Source organism: Convolutriloba macropyga, chromosome 3, assembly GCF_964194025.1.
Source record: "Convolutriloba macropyga chromosome 3, txConMacr16.3, whole genome shotgun sequence".
Lineage (NCBI taxonomy): Eukaryota > Metazoa > Xenacoelomorpha > Acoela > Convolutidae > Convolutriloba > Convolutriloba macropyga.
The window spans coordinates 33513613-33534957 of record NC_134470.1 but is presented as its reverse complement, the minus strand read 5'-3'; the positions used below and the strand labels follow the sequence as shown (position 1 = coordinate 33534957).

At 37.7% G+C, this 21345-nt stretch overlaps 1 protein-coding gene across 1 annotated transcript in view; it reads left to right on the top strand.

The window, feature by feature from the left end:
* The window catches only part of LOC142336613 (uncharacterized), a 130188-nt gene that overhangs the window by 92200 nt on the left and 16643 nt on the right, over positions 1–21345 (top strand). The window contains exon 14 of the mRNA XM_075385524.1: positions 13734–13875. Within this exon, the coding sequence (XP_075241639.1) occupies positions 13734–13875 (142 nt within the window). The remainder of the gene's footprint in view (positions 1–13733; positions 13876–21345) is intronic.

Genomic DNA, 21345 nt, shown 5'->3' with positions numbered 1-21345 from the left:
TTTCCAATCATTCCGTTTTTTCTTTCATTCAGAGTTGTTTTTCTCCGCCCAATTTTTCCTTCAATGTAGTATGTCATATGTGATGAAGTATGTTGTTGTTTTTCTTGCAGTATGTTGAGTATGCTAGTATGCTGGTTTGTTGTTTAGGTCTTACAGCTTTCTAGGGTGTGACTTAAGTTTATTATCGAGTTACGGCTGGATTGTTTCGCGACTTTTCCAACTATCTTAGTCTACAAACACACTATTGTAGTTTATTAAATTTTGCTGTAGTTTGTTTAATAACGTTAGTATGCTGATTGTTTGTTACGGTTTGGATTTTGATAGGATGTGACTTAAGTTTATTCTGGAGTTACGGCTAGTAAATTTTTCGACCTTTTCATCCTTTTAGTGTACTACTGCATTGCCGTAAAATAGTTTGTCGTTAAATTTGTCGTTATAGACCCATTATGAACTATATTAGATTGTCTTGCAGTAGCTTCTCTCCTTCTTCCTAGGGTGTGACTTAAGTTTGTTCTGGAGTTACGGCTAGGTTGTTTGGTTGAGTTTTTGCTGTGGTCTGCTAACAAACTTCTTTCCGACCTGATTTTCCGTCTGTTTTTCCCACCGTCCCGTTTCGTGGCGTTGCGCATTTTTCGTTCGCCTTCCCGCACGTCCCATTTCTGTTCCGTCGCGCACTGCTCGCTCGACTTCTCGTATGTCCCGTTTCCGTTGCGTCGCGCGTTGCTCGCTCAACTTTCCGTCCGTAACGTCTCCGTTTCGTCGCGCGTTGCTCGCTCGAATTCCCGTGTGTCCTTTGCCTCCCTCCGCGTTGAGCGCATAGCGTTCAGCGCTCCACTTCTGTTTTTGTCGGGCACAGTGTGCTCGACGACCTTCTTTGCTCTTTGGTCGGTTTGTTTTACAGACTGTCTACAGTGTGCTGTGTTTGGTGTCTTTTCGTTGGGTGTGTTTTGCGTGGGTTCGATTTATTTGGAGTGTGCATATAATAATTAACCGTGTGCATTGGAAGGTTTGCTGGTATTTGGAAATAATAACATCGTGATGTCTAATAGTCTTGATCAAAAAGTCAAAAAATTGTACGCTGCCAGGTCAAAGCGTGAAGCTGAATTGCATGCTATACATGAAGATATTTTTCATTGTATAAATAGTCAAAGTAGGCGAGTGAAAGTTGAACGCCTAGTAACAAATTGCAACGAAACATTTATGACTTTTGTAGACAAAAATGAGGACCTGATTGCATTTGCTGGAAAAACAGAGGATCCAAGTGCTCTTGTTCCTTCATTAGAGTCTTACTTGGAGGCAATGACAACTAAGAACGACAACATACTCACTTCAGCACGAAACTACATCAACTCTGCTGGTGATAAAGTGAGTGAGTTCCAGGAACCAAGGGCTTCCATTCGTTCTAGACTTCCCTCAATTATGATATCGTCAAAAACATCCAGTCAGCGTAAACATGATTATGTAATTGCTAAGATGAAGCGTGAAGAAATTGAAAAACAGAATGAGGCAGCCATTCGCCTTGCTAAACAGAAAAAGCAAATGGAAATAGGTGAATTGGAGGAAAACAACAGGAAACGGTTGGCAGAGGCAACTCTGCAAGAATTTGAATTGCTGGACGCCGTTTCTAAAGGTAGCCAATCTGAAACAACTGCAAGTGCTAGAAGCTCAATGAGAAGTGAAAAGGTTGTCCTTTAAGTTTTAACAATGAGAGAACTAGTGAACCAGATGTTATGATTGACCCTCCAGAATGTCCTAGCCACAACAACGGCAAAACAGTAGAAGATCAGAACACTGAAGTTTCAAGGCATTCTATTCCATAAAATTGTCGAGGCAATTACATTTTAAGCAATGAGACCTTGCAGCAACTCGACCCCTATTATACTCCGCCTGAAAATTTTTTGGCTGCTGCTAACACACAGGCGTTGTACCAGGCGCACCTAAGGGCGCAACTGGATCAAACAGGCCAACAAGGCATGGCGCTTCCAAGCATAACCAACCAAGTAACTGCGTATAGTCACCCGCCTTCTGTACACGCCCCAGGGGCTTCTTCACCACCCATTCAACAGCCCATTCCACCACAGCCATTCGCACCGCAAGTAAATCAAAATAATGCCTCCAAGATAATTCCCAGCGCACAACTTCAATTCTCAAGGGGACCTGAAACATCAAGTCTTCCTATGAATGATTCGGCCCCGCGTATATTCTCCCGACAACAAATTAATTTTGTCCCCCGAGCACCAAACGCCACTCTTCCCCCTTTTCCGTCAACAAATCATCCAGCCCCCGCAATAAATGTTCCCTCGCACCCAAGCGCCCCACCAAGTCCAAACACTCAACAGCACAACTCCGAATCCGCTCATCCTAATCACCTTCCCATTCCGAACCCAGTCTTCGCACCTAACCTCACTGCTCCCATCCCACACGCCCCTTTGATCAACCAGCCTCTCGTCAACAACAATTCTCAGAATAGCAATAACCGAGTACACAAAGTTGTACGTTCTGTTGCTCCTCCTTTCCCAAATATGCCCAATATCCCTCTCGGCCAAAGTTTTGTGCCAAATATGAGTCATTGGCGTTTTCCACAGCACAGACCGTCATTAGTCAACCAAGACGCTACCACCGTAAATAATGTTGCTCCAAATGTACAGGCACACATCGCACCATCAGTTACTAATTTTCCACAACAAATATATTCGAATTCACCCCTTTTGATTGATATGCAATCACCATCCGGCACACATCAGGAAAACCCGATTGCAACTACAAGTAATATTGTACCTGGTCTGGCCACTCCGGTTTTTCAGCCAACATACCCTTATGTTGGGCCCACTCCGTTGAGTTGGAGTGGTCCGCAGGTGTCTGCACCTGCCCCTCCGATACCGGACAATGCGTCATTGATTAGGGAATTAGCTGACGCAATAAACAGCAAGAAAAATGACCTCTTGCCAGAATGGAAACTTGCTCAGTATAATGGCGATCCATTACAATGGCACGAGTGGTATGGTCAATTCAAAAGCGCGATTGACTCGCAAACGCTCACTGATGACGTTAAATTGACATACCTTAAGACACTCGTCACTGGTAAAGCAAAGATTGCAATCGCCGAGTTTGCTTACTGTGGTTTAATGTACAAGGATGCACTAAGGACTTTGGAACGTAAATTTGGCCAGCCACAGGCAGTCGTAAGTGCACACTTGGATAAACTAAGCAACTTTCCACCTCTTAAAATGCACAATAGTGATAACATCATTAACTATTCTGCAGCCATATCCAGCCTCGTTGGGGTTTTCAAGTCACTATCATATGATGCTGACTTGAAGAGCGCTTCCCTACTTAACCAAGCGGTACAGAAGTTACCACCACACATGAAAGAGTCATGGTCACTCTTTACGGTTAAGAAGCACTGGGTTAAGCCTACCCTCCTTGATTTTAACGATTGGCTGAAAGAAAACGCTGAGGCCCATAATCTTGTGAAACAAAGCGCAACCAAGGCAAAACCTGAAGAGAACAGCACTTCAGTAACCAAGACCAAAACAGCCTCAAAAGTGTTTGCATCGAATTCGCAACAAAGGGAAACAAAGAAGCAAATGCCATCTTCTTTCACAAACAATTACTCTCGGTGCATTGTATGCAAAGGTAACCACCGGCTATGGGAGTGTCGAGTTTTCAAAGAAAAGACCCCAATCCAGAGAGCTAAGTTGGTGGCGGGTAACAAACTTTGCTTTTCGTGCTTACGGGACAAGCACACATTCCGCCAGTGCCCTCAACCAAGAAAGTGTCGAGCAGAAGGTTGCAATAGTTCGCATAACACACTATTGCATGGAGCAGATAGGGTTTTCCCAACAAAACAGTCAACAAATCCCAATACCATCCAGTCTTCTGTGAACATAGGTCAAAGTAAAGCAACCACTACTCAACAGCCGTCTAATAAGACCACCACAATGTCATCTGTTACTGATGTTAAGGGGCTCCTTCAGGTAACGGAATTGCAGTTGGTCAATTCGTCCGGTTTAGATACCAAGGCTTTAGTTTTGTGTGATGCCGCCTGCAGTAACTCTTGGGTGGCCGGTAGTCTCGCAGATAGACTCGGTTTGCACGGTAAAACACTAAAGCTAACTGTCAAGGGTATTAATACCGAAGAAGTAGTTGACACTAGGATTGTTGAAGTTACTGTGAAACCAAGAGAACATCAAGAATTCGAACAATTTACCATCAATGCTTTCGTTAAGGAGAGTCTGAACGTCGGCTCAAATATAGTTAATGTACAGGCCCTGCAGGAGACTTACCCACACTTAGCAGTCCTTGATCCCGTGACATATTCCTATAAAGACATTGAGATGATACTCGAACAAGATGTCTATCGTGCCATCCGCCCGTTAGAATACTTCTCTGCCGATGAGAAGCGTTCACCCGTTGCCGTACGCTTACCCATAGGTTGGGTCTTAAGCGGTCCGTTACCATTAAGTTCTTGTTTAACCTCAACGTGTTTTAAAGTGAATATCGAACATGACAATGAGTTAGCAAGTCAAGTAAAGTCATGGTACGACATTGAATCATTCGGGGCAAACAAGCAAGTCGACTCCAGATCTGCAGCAGACGCAAGGGCTCACGAAATCCTTGAGAGTACCACCATACACAATGGCCTGAGATACGATGTCGGAATGCTGTGGGCAGCAGATAACACCAAGCTCCCAAATAATTACTTCTCATCCCTTGTGCAACTAAAATCTCTCGAAAAACGTTTGGCCAAGGATGAAGACCTCAGAGAGAAGTATACTAGTACTATCAAGGAAGACCTAAATAAGGGGGTATGTAATTGAGGTTCCGGACGCTCACAAGGTTGAGAGCCGGTCTGATAAAGAGTGGTACCTACCCCACCATCCGGTTTTAAACCCGAACAAACCGGGTAAGGTGCGTAGGGTGCTCAATGGAGCAACAAAATTTCATGGCGCCTTACTGAATAAATCTTTGCTCAGTGGCCCTGATCTGCTCCAAAACCTTATTTACGTACTTCTTCGCTTCCGACAACATCCATATGCCGTCTCTGCCGACATCGAGGGAATGTTTCTACAGGTTGGTGTATTACCATCAGATCAACCATCACTTCGCTTTCTGTGGCGGGAGGACCCCACAACTAACGTTGTAGGGTATCAAAATACGCGCCATATATTCGGGGCTAAAGACTCGCCCACATGCGCCAACTATGCATTACAACGCACTGCGAGAGACAATGCCAAGTTTTACCCCGAAGCTGCAAAAGCCGTCGTTGAAAACTTCTACATGGACGATTACCTTGACTCAGTGGAGTCTCCTGAGAAAGCCATCAATAGATCGAAGGAATTGGTACATCTTCTCCATCTCGGTGGGTTCAAGCTTACAAAGTTTGTAAGCAATGTGCAAAATCTGGCTGATCGAATTGATGGCTCGCCTCAATCTACTGAGCCCAAGGTTATTGTTTCATGTGCTATGGTTAAAGTGGGATCACACTAATGACACTTTAGTTGTTAGTAGGGGTACAAGCTGCGCTATCACCAAGTCCCCCACGCAACGCTTGGTCCTAAGTCTTGTCTCGAAAGTCTTTGACCCCATTGGTCTTGTCGCACCGTTTACCGTCGGTGCGCGATTGCTCTTAAAAGACACCTGGCGTGTCACAGGACAGCAATGGGATGACGAGCTCCCACAGGACATGGTTCAAAGATTTTTGGTCTGGAGTGCGGACTTACCAAAGCTTGAAAACATCAAAATTCCTCGAAGTTATTTTAGTGGACCCTTTGATAATACAGAGTTGCATATGTTCGGTGACAGTTCCCAGGATATTTTTAGTGCCGTTGCATTTCTTCGAGCCCGAGTAACAACTCCTACGGGCAAGATAAAAACAGAGCTTGCGTTTGTTTTGGGGAAAACGCGCGTGGCGCCAATGAAGGTAATGACTGTCCCAAAACTGGAATTGCAAGCAGCTCTACTTGCCGCTCGGCTGAAGAACGAAATTATTCAGGCACTTACTGTAACTGTTAACCAAGTATTCATGTGGACAGACAGCACGACCGTTCTTCAGTGGATAAACTCTAATGAAAAGCAACCAATCTTTGTTGCAAACCGCGTTTGTGAAATTTTGGAGTATACCAGCGTTGACCAATGGAACCACGTCGCAACTAAGGATAATCCAGCTGACGCTGGCACGCGTGGAATGTCCGCTGAGGTTTTGCAACTAAGCAGTTGGGTCAATGGTCCACATTTCTTAACTAACTCAAGGTTCCCTTTCGTGCCGAACAAAGACGTTATTAATAACATCAAACTTGGCGTCAACCAAGCAGTCATCATAGAAGACACTGTTTCTCTCGCTACATCTGTTAAAAAACAGATAACCCCCGTTCCATCGTTATTCCCATTTGATAAGTTTAGTTCTTATCAAAAGTACTTGCGCATTGCCGCATACGTTCTCCGGTTTTTGCCGAAACATGCCAGCTACCGTAACCCCGATGGTAGCATTACCAACCCTACTGAGCTTGACGAAGCCGAGCGTCATCTACAGTACTTGGTGCAAGGAGAGTCCTTTGAAGCCGAAAGAAAAGATCTTCTTGACAATAAATTCGTTAAACGGAGTAGCCGAATTGCTCCACGTTCACCGTTTATTAGTCCAAATGGGCTAATCCGTTCATCGGGCCGCATCAAGCGGTTAATTGAAGTTGGGTTTAACGTAAAGTATCCAATCATTTTAGACGCACGTCATCCGTTTGTAAAACTGTTCCTTGAACACACGCACGTAAAGCATTACCATCAGGGCGTTGAATACCTAAGATCAATTGTGCAGGAACACTACACAGTACTGAAACTATGATCATCCTTGCGTTCCATCAAAGCACACTGCCTGAGATGCCGAGAATTTCAAGCTGTAACCATGCAACCAATCATGTCTGACTTACCTAAGGAGAGACTTGCTTACCAGTCTCATCCCTTCACGAACACTGGCGTTGACTACTTTGGGCCATTCTATGTTACTGTCCGCCGTACTACTGAGAAAAGGTGGGGCTTCCTCTTCACCTGTCTCACTACTCGCGCTGTCCATGCCGAGATGGTTACATCCATGGACACCAGTTCTTGTGTTATGGGAGTTGAGCGGTTTGTGTCACGTAGGGGTACACCTGCCATGATTTGGTCGGACAATGGCACTAACTTTATTGGAGCGGAGAAAGAACTCCGAGAAAGTATTGAAAAGTGGAACGTTGTCAACATTGCAGCTGAGCTCGCTCACAAAGGCATAAAGTGGAAGTTCAATCCACCCAGCGCACCACATCAAGGGGGTATCTGGGAGAGGTTGGTACGCAGCTTCAAACGCGTGTTGTATACTATTCTTGGCACGCGTCGCCTCACGGATGAGGTACTGCATACTACCTTTTGTCTCGTGGAGAATGCTCTCAATTCGCGTCCTTTAACACCAGTAAGCGCTGATCCGTGCAATTTGAACGCTTTAACGCCCAACCACTTTCTTCTAGGAGAACACTCTACCGGTATTCCGTCTGTTGTCGGCAATAATGAGCTTGACCATCGTAAACGCTACGCCCGTGCGCAGTCGTACGCTAATGCGATCTGGTCCCGTTGGATCAGAGAGTACGTACCGACGCTGAACCGACGCTCTAAGTGGCAGACGCCTGCCGAGCAACACTTTAAGACCGGTGACCTGATTGGGATAGTTGAGGAAACCAATCCTAGGGGTTACTACCCAACCGCTCGGATTGTGGAACTCCGTTACGGCTCCGATAGCGTCGCGCGCTTCGCCGTTTTACGCACGCCGACCGGTTCACTCGTCCGCCCGCTTGTAAAACTTGTACCAGTTTTCCCAACATCTTCTCCCGGGCCGGAGGATGTTACGAATAAATGAACCAATAATATTAACCAATCAGAATTGAGCATTTATTTTCGAATTTAAATGCGTACAGAAATCGTTCTAAATTAATAACACGTTCTAATATACGTAGAAAGTTCCGAAAAAGTTCATTTAACCTAATTTTAAGTAAATATAACCACTATATGTATCGATTAAGCTGGTTTTCGGCTTAATATTTTTAGGTCTTCTAGACACTTGCCGATTGAATACGAACTGATTTTGACGTCAATGACATCAGACAAAAAACCAGTAAAAGAGCATCGAAAAAACCTTGCCGTCTAAGTTTTCACTTGTTGCATTGATCGTTAATGCTTACGTTGTATGTTTGTACGTCTTGATATTATAATGCTTATACGTTGCTTTGTTCTAATAACACGTTGTTGCTTATATACCGAAATGAATTCACTTCCGAAAGAGTGGTTTTACACCTTTTTTACCCCCCAACTGTTGACCCCCCACTATTGCTATTGCCCCATCCCCCCAACCGCGCTGTTGTCCCCCATCATAAGCCCGGTGCACCCCCAACCCCCCCCCCCCCCCCCGGCTAGCTACTGACGAACAACCGCTCGCTAAAAACACGCAAATTTATACAAAATTTCAATTTTTTTCAAGTTTTTAGAAAGTTTTTGTCATTTTTTGAGTTTTAACAACCCTAGATGTCAAGGAACCCACTCTATGGTTTGATATTAGCTTACTGCACAGGTTCTAGTGGTAATAGAATGGTTTCAACAATTTAACATTGCGAAATTTTGCGTTTTTTTGGAAAACCTTGCAAATTTTTTCAAGGTTTTGAAAATTTTGTCGTTTTTTTGGTTTATCAAGCCTCAAGAGCCGAGAAGCCCCCTCTAGGATTTGATAGTTGGTTACTGTACAGTTTCTAGGCGTAATGGATTTTTTTTTCAACATTTTAACATCACGAATTTTAGCATTTTTTTTAAAAAGCACTGTTTAAGTTTTTTTAAACTTCTATTGCCATTATTCAAGGTTTTTCAGCATCAGGGTTACGAAAACCTGCTTAAAGTTGGATTATAGGTGGCTGCATAGTTCTTAGTGGTAATGGAATGGTTTGCAACTTTTTAATATCACAAATTTTATCGATTTGTTTAAAAAAAACTTGCAATTTTGTCAATTTTTGGACAATTTGTGTCATTTTATAGGTTTATGTAGCCAAGGAACCTCCTCTAGAGTTAGATAAGAAGTAAGGGTATAGTTTTTGGATGCAATGGAATGTTTTTAAAGATTTTAATATTTAACGAAATTTAGCATTTTTTGAAAATTTTTTGGCAATGTTCATGTTTTTGGAAATTGTTTGTCATTTTTTAAGGTTATTCCGACCTCAAGAGCCAAGAAACCTCCTCCGAGGTTTGATAATAAGCTGCTGCTTAGTTTCTTAAGTTAGTGGAATGGTTATCCTTAATTTAATGACTCAAGTTTTAGCAATTTTTTGATAAGTTTTAATTTGAAATTTTTTTTGAAAAATTATGTTCCGAGTGTACGGTTCTTTATGAGCCAGTGAAACTGTTTAAGGCGCGAAATAGGCATACTGGAAAGTCTCTTGAGACAATGGAATGGTGTTCTGAAGATATTAAAATCACGAATTTTAGCAATGTTTTGTTAAAACTTGAAATTGCTTTCAAAATTTTTAAATATTTTTGTCCTCTTCTGTGTTTAACGATCATTACTGGCCAACGAAGCTTTTTAAGTCTTACAGATGGGTTACATGACAATTATCCAGAGACAAAGATTGTTTTTGAACATTTTCTTTAATGTGAAATGTGGAATTTTTTTTTGAATTTTGCACTTTCAATTTTTTTCTGTGTGATTTAGTTACTAACAGGTTTCTCTCTCTCTCTCTCTCTCTCTCTCTCTCTCTCTCTCTCTCGCTCTCTCTGTGTTGGCGGGCGTTTTTTTCCTTCTCTTTCTCGCTCACGTTTCATCGCACTCTCTCTCTCTCTCACTCCCTCTCTCTCTCTCTCTCTCTCTCCTTAACTCTTTTGTTCATGCCGCACTTCAACGGCTGTTATGTGGCGTGATGTCATCGTCTATTACCCTAATCTCAGGCCCCTTCAATCAAGCTATAGCTAGCCTCACTAAACAGTGGCTAGTCACTGACGAAGCCAACCGCTCGCTGGTCGTTTGAGAGCAATTCGCCCGACGTTAGTCGGTTATGTTCAATGATTTTTATTTGAGCAATTTTTGAACCAGAAAATCAAAATTGTCAAAACACTATGTGGTTCAATTGTTGTACAAAACTGAGTGAGGAGTGGAGTTGTGAAAAACAGAGCGAATCTTTTTGTATGAACAGAGCGAATGTTGTCATAGTAATTTGAGGTTTTTGGGCTTGTCTCCAAACTCTTAGGCTATTTAGCAATATTTTGGCCATTGGTTTGTTTCATCGCATTCAGTGGGAATTGAAAACATGAAAATATACCCATTGCTCACAGTATTTTTTAGTTACCATATAAAAAAGAACTTTTAGAAAAATGATGAATTTCCTTTCTGTTTTTTGCCCGTTTCTTGTAGTTTCTCATTTTTTCTTGAAAAATAGAAAAGCTTTTGATCATGTCACGTTTTTAGTATTGCACGATTTTAAAATTTCTAAAGGGTTTTGTCTTATGGGATTTTAATCTCAAACGCTATCATAGCAATTTTGTATTCTTCCCCAAAATTTACCACTTTTATGAGTTCCTTGGTTGAAGTTAATTGTTCCAAATGTTCTGGTGACCTTTCATTTTAATCAATACTAATTTTGTAGTTATTTTTTTGGATAATAATTGAGTGATTTTTGCAAAACTTGGCCACATTTTGTCTGTTATTTAAGTTTCTTGCCTATTTCTTCTAATTGTTTGCCTCTCGCTAATTTTTATTTATCCAATCTTTAAATGAAACCTATTCTATAGGCGTTGCTCGTGAAAGTGGTCACTGAAATCTAAACGGGAGACTTTTCAATGAAACTTATATGAGAATTTTTTCTAGTTTTTTCAGGTTTTTTTTGTTCTTTGCTGCCATTTTGAAAGTTTCTAAAATGGGTTGATGGGTTGTTGAATGGGTTGTTGAACGGGGTGGTGAATGAGTAAGTGACTTAAGGCAAATAGTATAATAACTTTTCTCCAAATTGGTCGCTGGTTATGAGCTTTTTAGAATTTTTGATTTTCGCTCCCTTTCTTCGGTTTTCTGTATGTAAACTATTTTTGTGGGTTTTTCTTTGAAATGGTTTTCTTTCAATGAAATACAATTAACCGTATTGCAGGCAATGGTTATTTTGGAGTTACAACTTTGAAACATATCATATCAAATGCTTTATCAGTTTTTCTTGTCAGACGTTTTTCCATTCCTAATTTTCATGGGCAGTTCATGTTAAGTAATTCATGTTCAAATAAGTAATTTGTTCATTTTTCCGGTAATGGCTGTCAGTATTTGACTTCTTTTGGTTATATTTGTTAAATCTGTTTAAACTTTTTTGGACTTTTTGATGTCAATTAGAGGTCAAGTTAGCGTGCTGGTTTTTGCTGCGCTAAGAAGAGCAGGAAAACGAATAGCTTTGAAGCTTGTTTTGTTTTCAACAGCTTTCAAAGTGGACCGAGAAATGACAGTTCAATTACCAAAGGTCAAATGAAAAACGCTAAAATTAATGCAATTCTCTTTGCCTTAATAGAGGTAATTGTGGTATATAATATCCTCTAACGACATCATTTGAATCTCCCTTAGCAATTTTGTTTAATCCACCGACTGAAGCAGGTTTGAATAGATTCCAGCTCCAACTAGATGCTCGAGACCAATTCCTTCGGAGTTAGCCGTTTATTTTCAATAGTATTTTTCCTCATCTCCATTAATATGCGACCCTTGTGGCTAAATTGTGTGCAGTTACAATTTTCTGAATTCTTCAATATGAAGAATTGCTTTTTGTTGATATCATTGGTCGCTAATGAGACATACGGGTTTCTAAAAAGAAATATAGTTCACAGTGAATGGTATCTACGAATTGGACACTATCTGTTCCCAAAACTTTTTGCGAAAATTTGTGTTAAGCTCTTATTTGATGTTCATTTTGTTGAGCTATCAATTAATCGCCTGAATATCAGGTTTCTCAGATTGCTAATGAAGCTTATATTGTCACTTCAATATCATAATTAAAAGTTCTATGCAAATAATTTTATTTCTTCTCAAAAATTTGTGTTCAATTTTTGCTTGTTTTGCCTGTGTTTTGTTTGTTTTGCTGTCTTTTGATTTACTAACGTTAGCGTCAATTCGTATTGGTTGCTTATTATTCATACACTTATCTAATGGTTGATTTGTGTATTTGACGTGTGCTATTTATTGCTCCTACATTTTTTACTAGTAATTTCTCAATTTTACCCGTCTTTGTTGCTTTTATGTTCGCTTGTCGTTCGGTTCCAATATACAGCGGGTTTCATTGGACTAAAGTAGTATTCTTAAAATTTTTTGTCTTTTAAGCTTAAGAATTGTTCAGCTGTTGCTCGGGGCTTTAAGATATAGTTATGTTTTTTCTCACTTTGACAAAACCCATTTTCAAAAAGAACCAAATTTCACTTTAATTTTTTGTAAGTTTTTATTTTGTTTCTCATTGATTTCTGCAAATTTGGTCGATTCATGATTAGATTGTTTCCAAAAAAAAGTATTAGTGAATTCCGGGTTTTACTTATTTTTGTTGCCTTTGTGTTTTTTTTGTTTAGTCTCAATAATAGCAGGTCTCATTGGCCTAAAATGGAGTAGTTATTATTTCGGTTTGCTCCGCTGTTGTTATGGGCATTAGGATAAAGTTAGGGTTTTTGTTACTTTGGCAGTACTTATAAACTTCACTTTACTTTTATTCACTTTTCACTGTGTATCTCATTGGCTTCTTTGAGGTTGGAATGCATTCTAAGAAAGTGGAGTCAATCTTTACTATGAGTTATTATCGATAATCGGTACAAGATGTCGCTAGAAAAATGGTTTATGTTTAAACGCGTCTTCAGATGAGATAACGCAATTCCTTGGATAGCTATTCAGGTCTTTCCTGCTACTTTCATGATTCCCTTTCTTACCTTTTATTCGATTAACATAAGTCAACACATTCACGTAGTTCTGACTTTCCATAACGCCTGGGCACCAAGACCTAATGTTTAAGGACAGTGCATTAATTTATCGAAGAGTCTACTGTTAATTGGTTCTATTATTCCGCATTTAGTAAAACTCTAAAATTTGCTTATCGAATCTACTGAAACTGCGGACCACAATAGAACATTTTTTGTCACTTCGAAAGAATTCAGCTGTCGTCAGTTTTTCTTGCGGATTAGCTTAAGAAAGTTTTTTTATACTTCACTGCTTATTAATTTTAATATTACGCTCCTAGTTTTCCGATTTAAAGGTGAAATTAACCATATTTATCGATTCAATTCAGAACCCCCAATTAGAACGCTATTTGGCACTAACAAAATTTAGGTTGTAGTCATTTTTTTGGGCGGTGGTTTCAACGGCGTCTATTTTTCATCACTTTGCCAGCTATGTTTTGAATTTACTCAACAGAGCTTGCGTGAACCTGTTTCTTTTTCTTTCCAAATTCAACAGAAATCCTTTTCCAAACACATTAACTTCAAACCTTTTAATACTGCAATTTAATACTTTGACTGTCAGAATGTAGGTTTGAACATCGAAAAAGCTCGAATCAGGCAACCTCTAATGTACACGACTAATGCTAGCCTCCGTAAGTCCAAGCTGGCTACGGCCAAAAACAAAAGCCAACCTCTCGCCTGTCGATGAGAGCAATTCGTCCGACGGTAGGCAATTATGTCCTGATTGCTATAAAATGAATATACTCTTTTGGAAAGTCAATTATTTGTTCTTTCAGGTGTGTTTGGTTGCCACTGGGATGTGTATTGACTATACTGCGCATGGGGGACACGCTTTCTATATTGCATGGCGAGACCATGAGGACAGGGTTAAAAGGGAGAAGGAGGAGGAAAGGGACCGAAGGAGAGCACTTAATGGATGTATGTTACTCCCCTACAAGCAAATGTCACCAGGCTAAACTGGTCATGAACAAATTAAGTTGAAAGCGGCAGTAGTGTCTTGGTCTGTGAATGAATCAATTAAATTCGCCAAAGTTTGATCGTAAACTTTGCTTCCCTAGTCATCCCTAGTCACTTTGCTTCCCCTGTAAATTTTCAAAGAGAGAGTCATGGTCTTTTCACACCCAATACCGGTCGCCCAACTTCTCAACTCCGAGGTTGACAACCGTAATAGAAACTTACCATTCATAAAACGCCATATATGGATTTTATGGAAAAGTGCTAAGCATTCAATGGTTAAGAAAGAATTAGAATTTGGTTGATAAATAGTCCAAAGGTCAATCTCCAGTTTCTCGAAATTGTTCCGGCTCATGAAATGTCGAAATAATTCACTTTTACGGTATTTCACTTCTATTGTATCTTACTGACCCTAAATGTTGATTCTAATAAAAAGGAATTAGCAGACGAAGTTGTAGTTTTCTCAAGAGGGCGTCCAAAAATTTGAATTGCACCACTTTTATTGTTCCTTACATATTAATAGCCTCCGTCAGCCTCTCACGGGCTATAATTTAGGCGCTCTCCTTTTTGTACAATTCAAAAAACTTTAATTGTATTGCGGCGCTCTCTTTTTTTAAAGATCTGTTCACACATTTTCATGATTTTTAAAGTCAAATTGAAATGGTGATTTTGGTCACGCCGAAACAGGAAGTGGAGCGAAAAAGCAAGTGGTTTTGCAGTGTAAAATTTTTTCACTCTAATTTTAAAGTAGAGTGAGAAAACGGTGTTCGCTTTCTCGCTAGTTGTTTTTTGTTCACATACAGCAAGTTGACTTTGATTTTTACTGTTTTACAATTTTTTCATTTGGATTTTTTCTAGATGGTTTTCCCAATCCATTCATAGTCCGTTCGAGGTCTAGTTTTCTGTTTAGTCAATGAAAATGCCTCGAATTGTACGTCAGGACTTGTCCTGCTATGTTTTTTAATTGGCTTTACCTTTTGATCACGATTTTCATTTTACCTAAGTCACGATTATCACGCCTGACTTGTGACTTACTTCACTCACTGTTTCAACCGAATGGATTTTATATTTTTTTCACGTATTGAATCGCGAAATGCATTGAATACAGTCAAATTCAAACGACAAAAATCAGTAGAAACGGGATAAACAGATATAGCCCGGTCATTAAGTCATAATGCATTAGGTTATTAAATTTCAATAAAGCGTTTGCTAGCTGGCATTAGAATATTGCTTAATAGCTTTCAGTTTAGAAGTTGAATTAAGTGTAATTTTAGAATCTAACCGAATATGCAGATTTTGCATACCAAAAAAGAACACTTATTAGACACTTTCTGTCAATTTCTGTCATTTTCAATCTCTTAATTTTTTTTCTTTTTCTGTTTCAATCCCAATGTGCGTCAACAGCGGCTATTTTGCGACAATTTGCCGCCTCTACTTATAAAGCAGACCAGAAATGGTTCTTTACGTAACATAAAACACACGAAATATGTTATCTTTATAGCCGTTGAACGGTCAATCAAAGCCATAAAAAATACCGTTTATGTCTATAATATAGCTGAAACAGGTTCAGAGTTTTTTACGGAAGCTTACCATAAACGGACCATTTATGGTAGCTAACTAAACACAGTGAGATAATAAACGAAACTTTTGTAGCTTTCATGGACCACATATGGACCGTTTTATGGTTGAACAGGTACCCGGTATAGTTATTTTCACATTTAATTGGTCTTGAACGAAGAATGAAGAATTTGTGGTAGTCGTGTGTGTGTGTGTGTGTGTATGTGTGTGTGTGTGTCTTTTTCTACGCAAAATTTTTACTTGGCCATTTTTGACTGCTTACCTGGGATACTTTTGCACGCTTGATTGATTTAGGTTGACCGTCTCTTCAAAGGCAGTAGAAACTATTAAAATGTGAGGTCATTAAAAGTCTGAGCAGCGCTTAGAGCTTAGTAGGCTCTAGGTATACTGTTCACAGAAGCTGTTCATAAATGCTTGAGAAGGCAGGCAGATATTCATGGACTGAGGGAGGTTATAGACCACCCCTTGCACTTTTTATCGGTCCCCCCCCCGCACACACCGTAACACACATACACACACACACACACACACACACACACACACACACACACACACACACACAAACACACACTATTTTTAAAAATTCCCTCACTTTTAGCCGCCTTATTTTAGTCTAGATAGATGTTTTTTCCAGATAGATAGAAGTAGTGGATAAAACAAGGGATTCAACCACCAGTAAAATTTGTCCCTTTCTCCTAACGCTAATCGCGCATGTCGAATCGGGCCAAATTTTACTGTTTGTTGAATCCCTTGTTTTATCCACTACTATATATTAGCTCTATGTTCACTTCTTTTATATTTTAAATCTATCATTTCTTGTCTCACTTAGTGCAAGCCACTAGTACAGAGTTAAGCTGGTAATTAACCATTATCAGACGGATAGTTCGGGTTCTATCCCCACCGACTCCGGTGGTCGTCCCCAGATACTAGTATAAAACTAATCAGTGAAACTGCTTCGCAGATGAGACCGTGTAAAAAGCACATAAAAACCAACTTGCGAAAAAACTTGAACAAAAATTGAAAGAAATATTAAAATAATAAAAATTTTCATATATCCCCTAATCAATATTTAATCAATTTAAAAATAAAACTTTCTGTCTCACTTGATGTAGTGGTTAAATCATCGAGTCTAGTTAAGTTGCTTTAGCAAACGGAAGGTTTGGGGTTCCTTCCTCACTAACTCCAGCGAACGTCCCCCGACTTTGATGAAATACTATAAAACTAAGTGAGATAAAAAACGAAATTCACAGTTCTTAAAAAGGATGATCCCTGCTGTGAGACTGTATATGGGACACACTGTGATGGGTATACAGTCAAAAACACTGAGATCGGTGGAAACACAGTGATTAGTGTTTTTCTATGTCTTCTTGAATATTATACTTATAAACATGCTCTCTGAATTGATTTCTAGTGTGACCATATCTATATCTATGAAGATAAATACATAGTCTACATTTACTATTTCTAAATCTATATAATGATGTATGTTTATAAACGTTACACATACTACATGTTAGATATTGATCAGGATCAGAATAATGATATCCCAATTGTTCTATATAATCTTTCACTTTAACCATATTTTTACAAACATAACAAGAATATTCTAATTCGTTACAATTATTACAACATTCTTTCCATGGTTTTTTAATACACTTTTTGCATTTCATTTTCATTTTTCGAAATATTATTTTTTGATTATTTCCCTAAAAAAATACATCATGTCTCAATCAACTAATACTAGTGTCATAAACTTCTGCGATGTCTGTAATCTATCCTTTGAATCAAAGAAGGCTTTATACAGGCATCAATCATACGATCTCAAACATCAGGAGCTATTGGAGAAAATGTTTGAGTCTGAAGAGGAAATCTCGGAGAGGGTGTATAATTTGGATGAAGATGATTATATTATTAAAACTAAACCAGCCACCAAACCTAAAACTAAAACTGAAGAGGATATCCACACCAGAATTAAGTATGAATGTAAAGAAAGTCATGAAGAATTTAGAAGTAAAGTAGCTCTAACTACTCATTCATATAGTCACAATCGCATGTATCTAGAAAACACAGAAGACTTCGATATATACTCAAGTCAGAACATGAGAGAATTTTATATTACTGATAAAGGTGGGAATTACATTGAAGATATAGATGAAACAATTAATTACTCTTTAGAAGAAATTAGAAAATGTTACCAGTTCAGAAAAGTTAAGAGTTTTAACAATAAGATCACGGTTGAATGTGATTATAAGAAGAGAAGCAAAGAAGAAGTTAAAACTACTAAAATATTTTTCAATACTGATTATATTAATAATAATGCAATATATGAATATGGTGACTTCAATCGGTGGCTAGATTTCGAAAAGGAAATATATGAAGGTTATGGTTATGATTTTGAGTTTCTTGGAATAAGAAGTATTCAGTTAAACATTCAACCAACTAAAGCATCTATTGGTAGTTATATAGATTTACCTCCAGATCTCAAAAACTCTAAATCGATATTAAATATTTGTACTTATAAATACAATTGCCTACAACTAACTATAACTGCTTGGCTACATCCCGCCCCACACCATGCAACTCGAGAAAGTAAATATGTAGATAAACTAATTGAACCAAGACAACAACATGAAGATGATTTTGCTTATATAATAAGAATACAAAAATTGTATAATGCTAATATTTGGGTATACACACCTTGTGGTAATGGTAAAATAGAATTGTTTAAACAAGTGGATGATTTTAATAAAGATAGAAAAGATGTAAGAATACTAGTTTGGAGTAATGGTCAAATAGAACACTGTGCCCTAATAAAAAATATAGAAACCCTGTTAGAACGACCAAATAAAAAAAACATAAATTATTATTATTGCGATAGGTGTACCTATTGGTTTAACTCACAAATTAAATATGATAAACACGAATGCAACAACTCATTCAAACCAGAGATTGTTTTTCCTAAGAAAAAACATATTACTTTTGTAAATGAACACAAACGTCAGAATATAAAAAATATTATAACTGCCGATATAGAATGTGGCATTGTTGAAGTCTCAACTAATGATTTAAAATATGTAATAGCTGAACATATTCCAATAGCTGTGGGTTACACCTGGCAAGGTTACTTCAAGCACTACTTCGGTCTAGGCTGCATCAAAAGATTTGCTAGAGATCTGTCAGAAATAGAAACTGAGAATAATTTCAAACATAATGAAAAGATGGTAATCACAGAAGAAGATAGTTTATATCATGAAACTAATAACACCTGTCATATCTGCAGTAAAACATGTATTAATAAAATAAGAGATCATTGTCATGAAACTGGTAAATATAGAGGACCAGCATGTAAAATATGTAATCTAAGATACAAACAACAAAACTTCATTCCAGTGATATTCCATAATGGCTCTGGCTATGACTTCAACCTACTATACAGTGAACTCTTTAAACAGAATAATGATAAAAGACAAGTGGATAACATACCACTAGCTGCTGGTAAATCTAAGATTCTTAGCATTGGTTGTCTCAAATTCTAAGACAGTTATAACTTCTTAGCTATGCCTCTAGATCAAATGGCAAAGATGTACGGATGTAAAACTAAAACATTATATCCATATAAATACTTTGGTTTGGATGATTACCAAGAAGTTATATGTAATCTAAAAATAGAAGCCTTTAAATCCTCTCTACATAATAAATTACCAACACAAGAAGAAGTAGATAACTTTAATAATGAAAACAGTAATAAAACTGGTAAAGATCTAACTATAGAGTATTAACAAAATGATGTGGAAATATTAAACTATTGCATGAATGAATATGTTAAACTAAGCATGAAAGAATTCAAGCTCAACCCCCTACACTATTTAAGTCTCCCAGGTTATAGTTTTGATTGTTGGTTAATGTCAAGCGGTGTAACATTAGATACATTACAAGATAAACAAATGCTAGATGATTTTGTGGGAGCAAAGAGAGGTGTCATATGTGGAATAATGGGAGATAGATATATAAATAATCAGGGAACCTGCTTCGCAGATAGTAATACTAATACTAATGCTAATATTAATGATAATACTAATACTAATACTAATACTAATACTAATACTAAAACTAATACTAATACTAATACTAATACTAATACTAATACTAATACTAATACTAATACTAATACTAATACTAATACTAATACTAATACTAATACTAATACTAATACTAATACTAATACTAATACTAATACTAATACTAATACTAATACTAATACTAATACTAATACTAATACTAATACTAATACTAATACTAATACTAATACTAGTACTAATAATAATACTAATCAGGGAACCTGCTTCGCAGATACTAATGATAAAATTATTAATAGAAATATATGGTACATAGACGCAAACAACCTATATGGTTATGCAATGATGCAAAAGTTACCTTATAAGAATTTTGAGTTTATTACTTCTACTACTCTAGATGTAATATTGAATACTCCAGATGATAGTGATCATGGTTACTATATTGTTTGTGATATTGATTATACTAATGAATGTAAAGAGAGAACAGAACAGTTAGCACTAATGCCTAATAAAAGAAAGATAAATAATAATGAATTGGGATATCAAGAAAGAGAGATAAGTAAAGCAAGATCAGGGAAACAGCTTCACAGATCAGAGAAATTAATCTTAGACCAAAACAACAAAACAGAATATATGATTCATTATAGGATGTTAAAATTCTATGTTAAGATGGGAGTAAAAGTAACAAAAATACATAGAGTAATTAAATTTAAACAAGATTATATATGTAGCGATTATATTCAAAACAATACAAATAAAAGAGCAACAGCTAAAACTGAAGCAGAAAAGGATGTAAGGAAATTAATGAATAACTCATTATATGGAAGAATGTGCATGAATCCTCTACACTTCTTTCAAAGCAAGTTCTTGCATGATGAAGAAAAGATAATGAAAAGTGTAAGTAAACCAACATTTAAGAATATAACAAGGTATAGAGATTAGAGCCAAATAGAATATATAAAGAAAAAAATAGAATATGATTCTCCAGTATATGTAGGTGTTACTATCTTAGAATTAGGTAAATTACACATGTATGATGTATTCTATAATATTCTACAACCATCCCTCAAAGATCTGACACTTCACTATATGGATACGGACAGTTTCCTATTAAGTTATAGTGAAGGTAAAGTTAGTGATGAGCATATGGACTTAGGTAATCTAGACATACCTATAAAAACTATTAATAAAGTCTTCGGCAAGTTTAAGCACGAGCTGGGAAGTAGGATTATTGAGGAATTTATAGCATTGTCCCCCAAAACATATAGCTTCAAAAATTATCCTAAAAACACTAAAGAAAAAGGAATAAAGAAGCAAAATAATGCTAGGCACATAGATTATTATGATGCATTAATGAATAATACACAGAGAACAGTAGATGAATGTAGAATATAAAAAGTTGGCGATAACATGCCAGCAACAAAAACAAGTAAGATCAGTTTAAATATATTTGATGATAAAAGGTTTTATGTAAACAATATAAAAAGTTATCCACATGATGAGAACTTGTATTTATTTAAAAGGGACTTAGTGAATATGATCCGAGAACAGACTCCGTCTGTGGTAAACCAACGAGTAGAGCTCGTGGAAAACCAAGCAGCTGCACCGATTAAGAAACTATATAAGGATAAGGATCTACGAAGTAGCTTTGCTAATAAGGATGTAGATAAACTGATCTGCGAAGCAGGTTCCATGATTAATGATATTAAAGAATTAACTATAGATAGCAATAGAAAATTAGTAGAAGCAGCTATTAGATTATATAATGAGTTATCTGCGA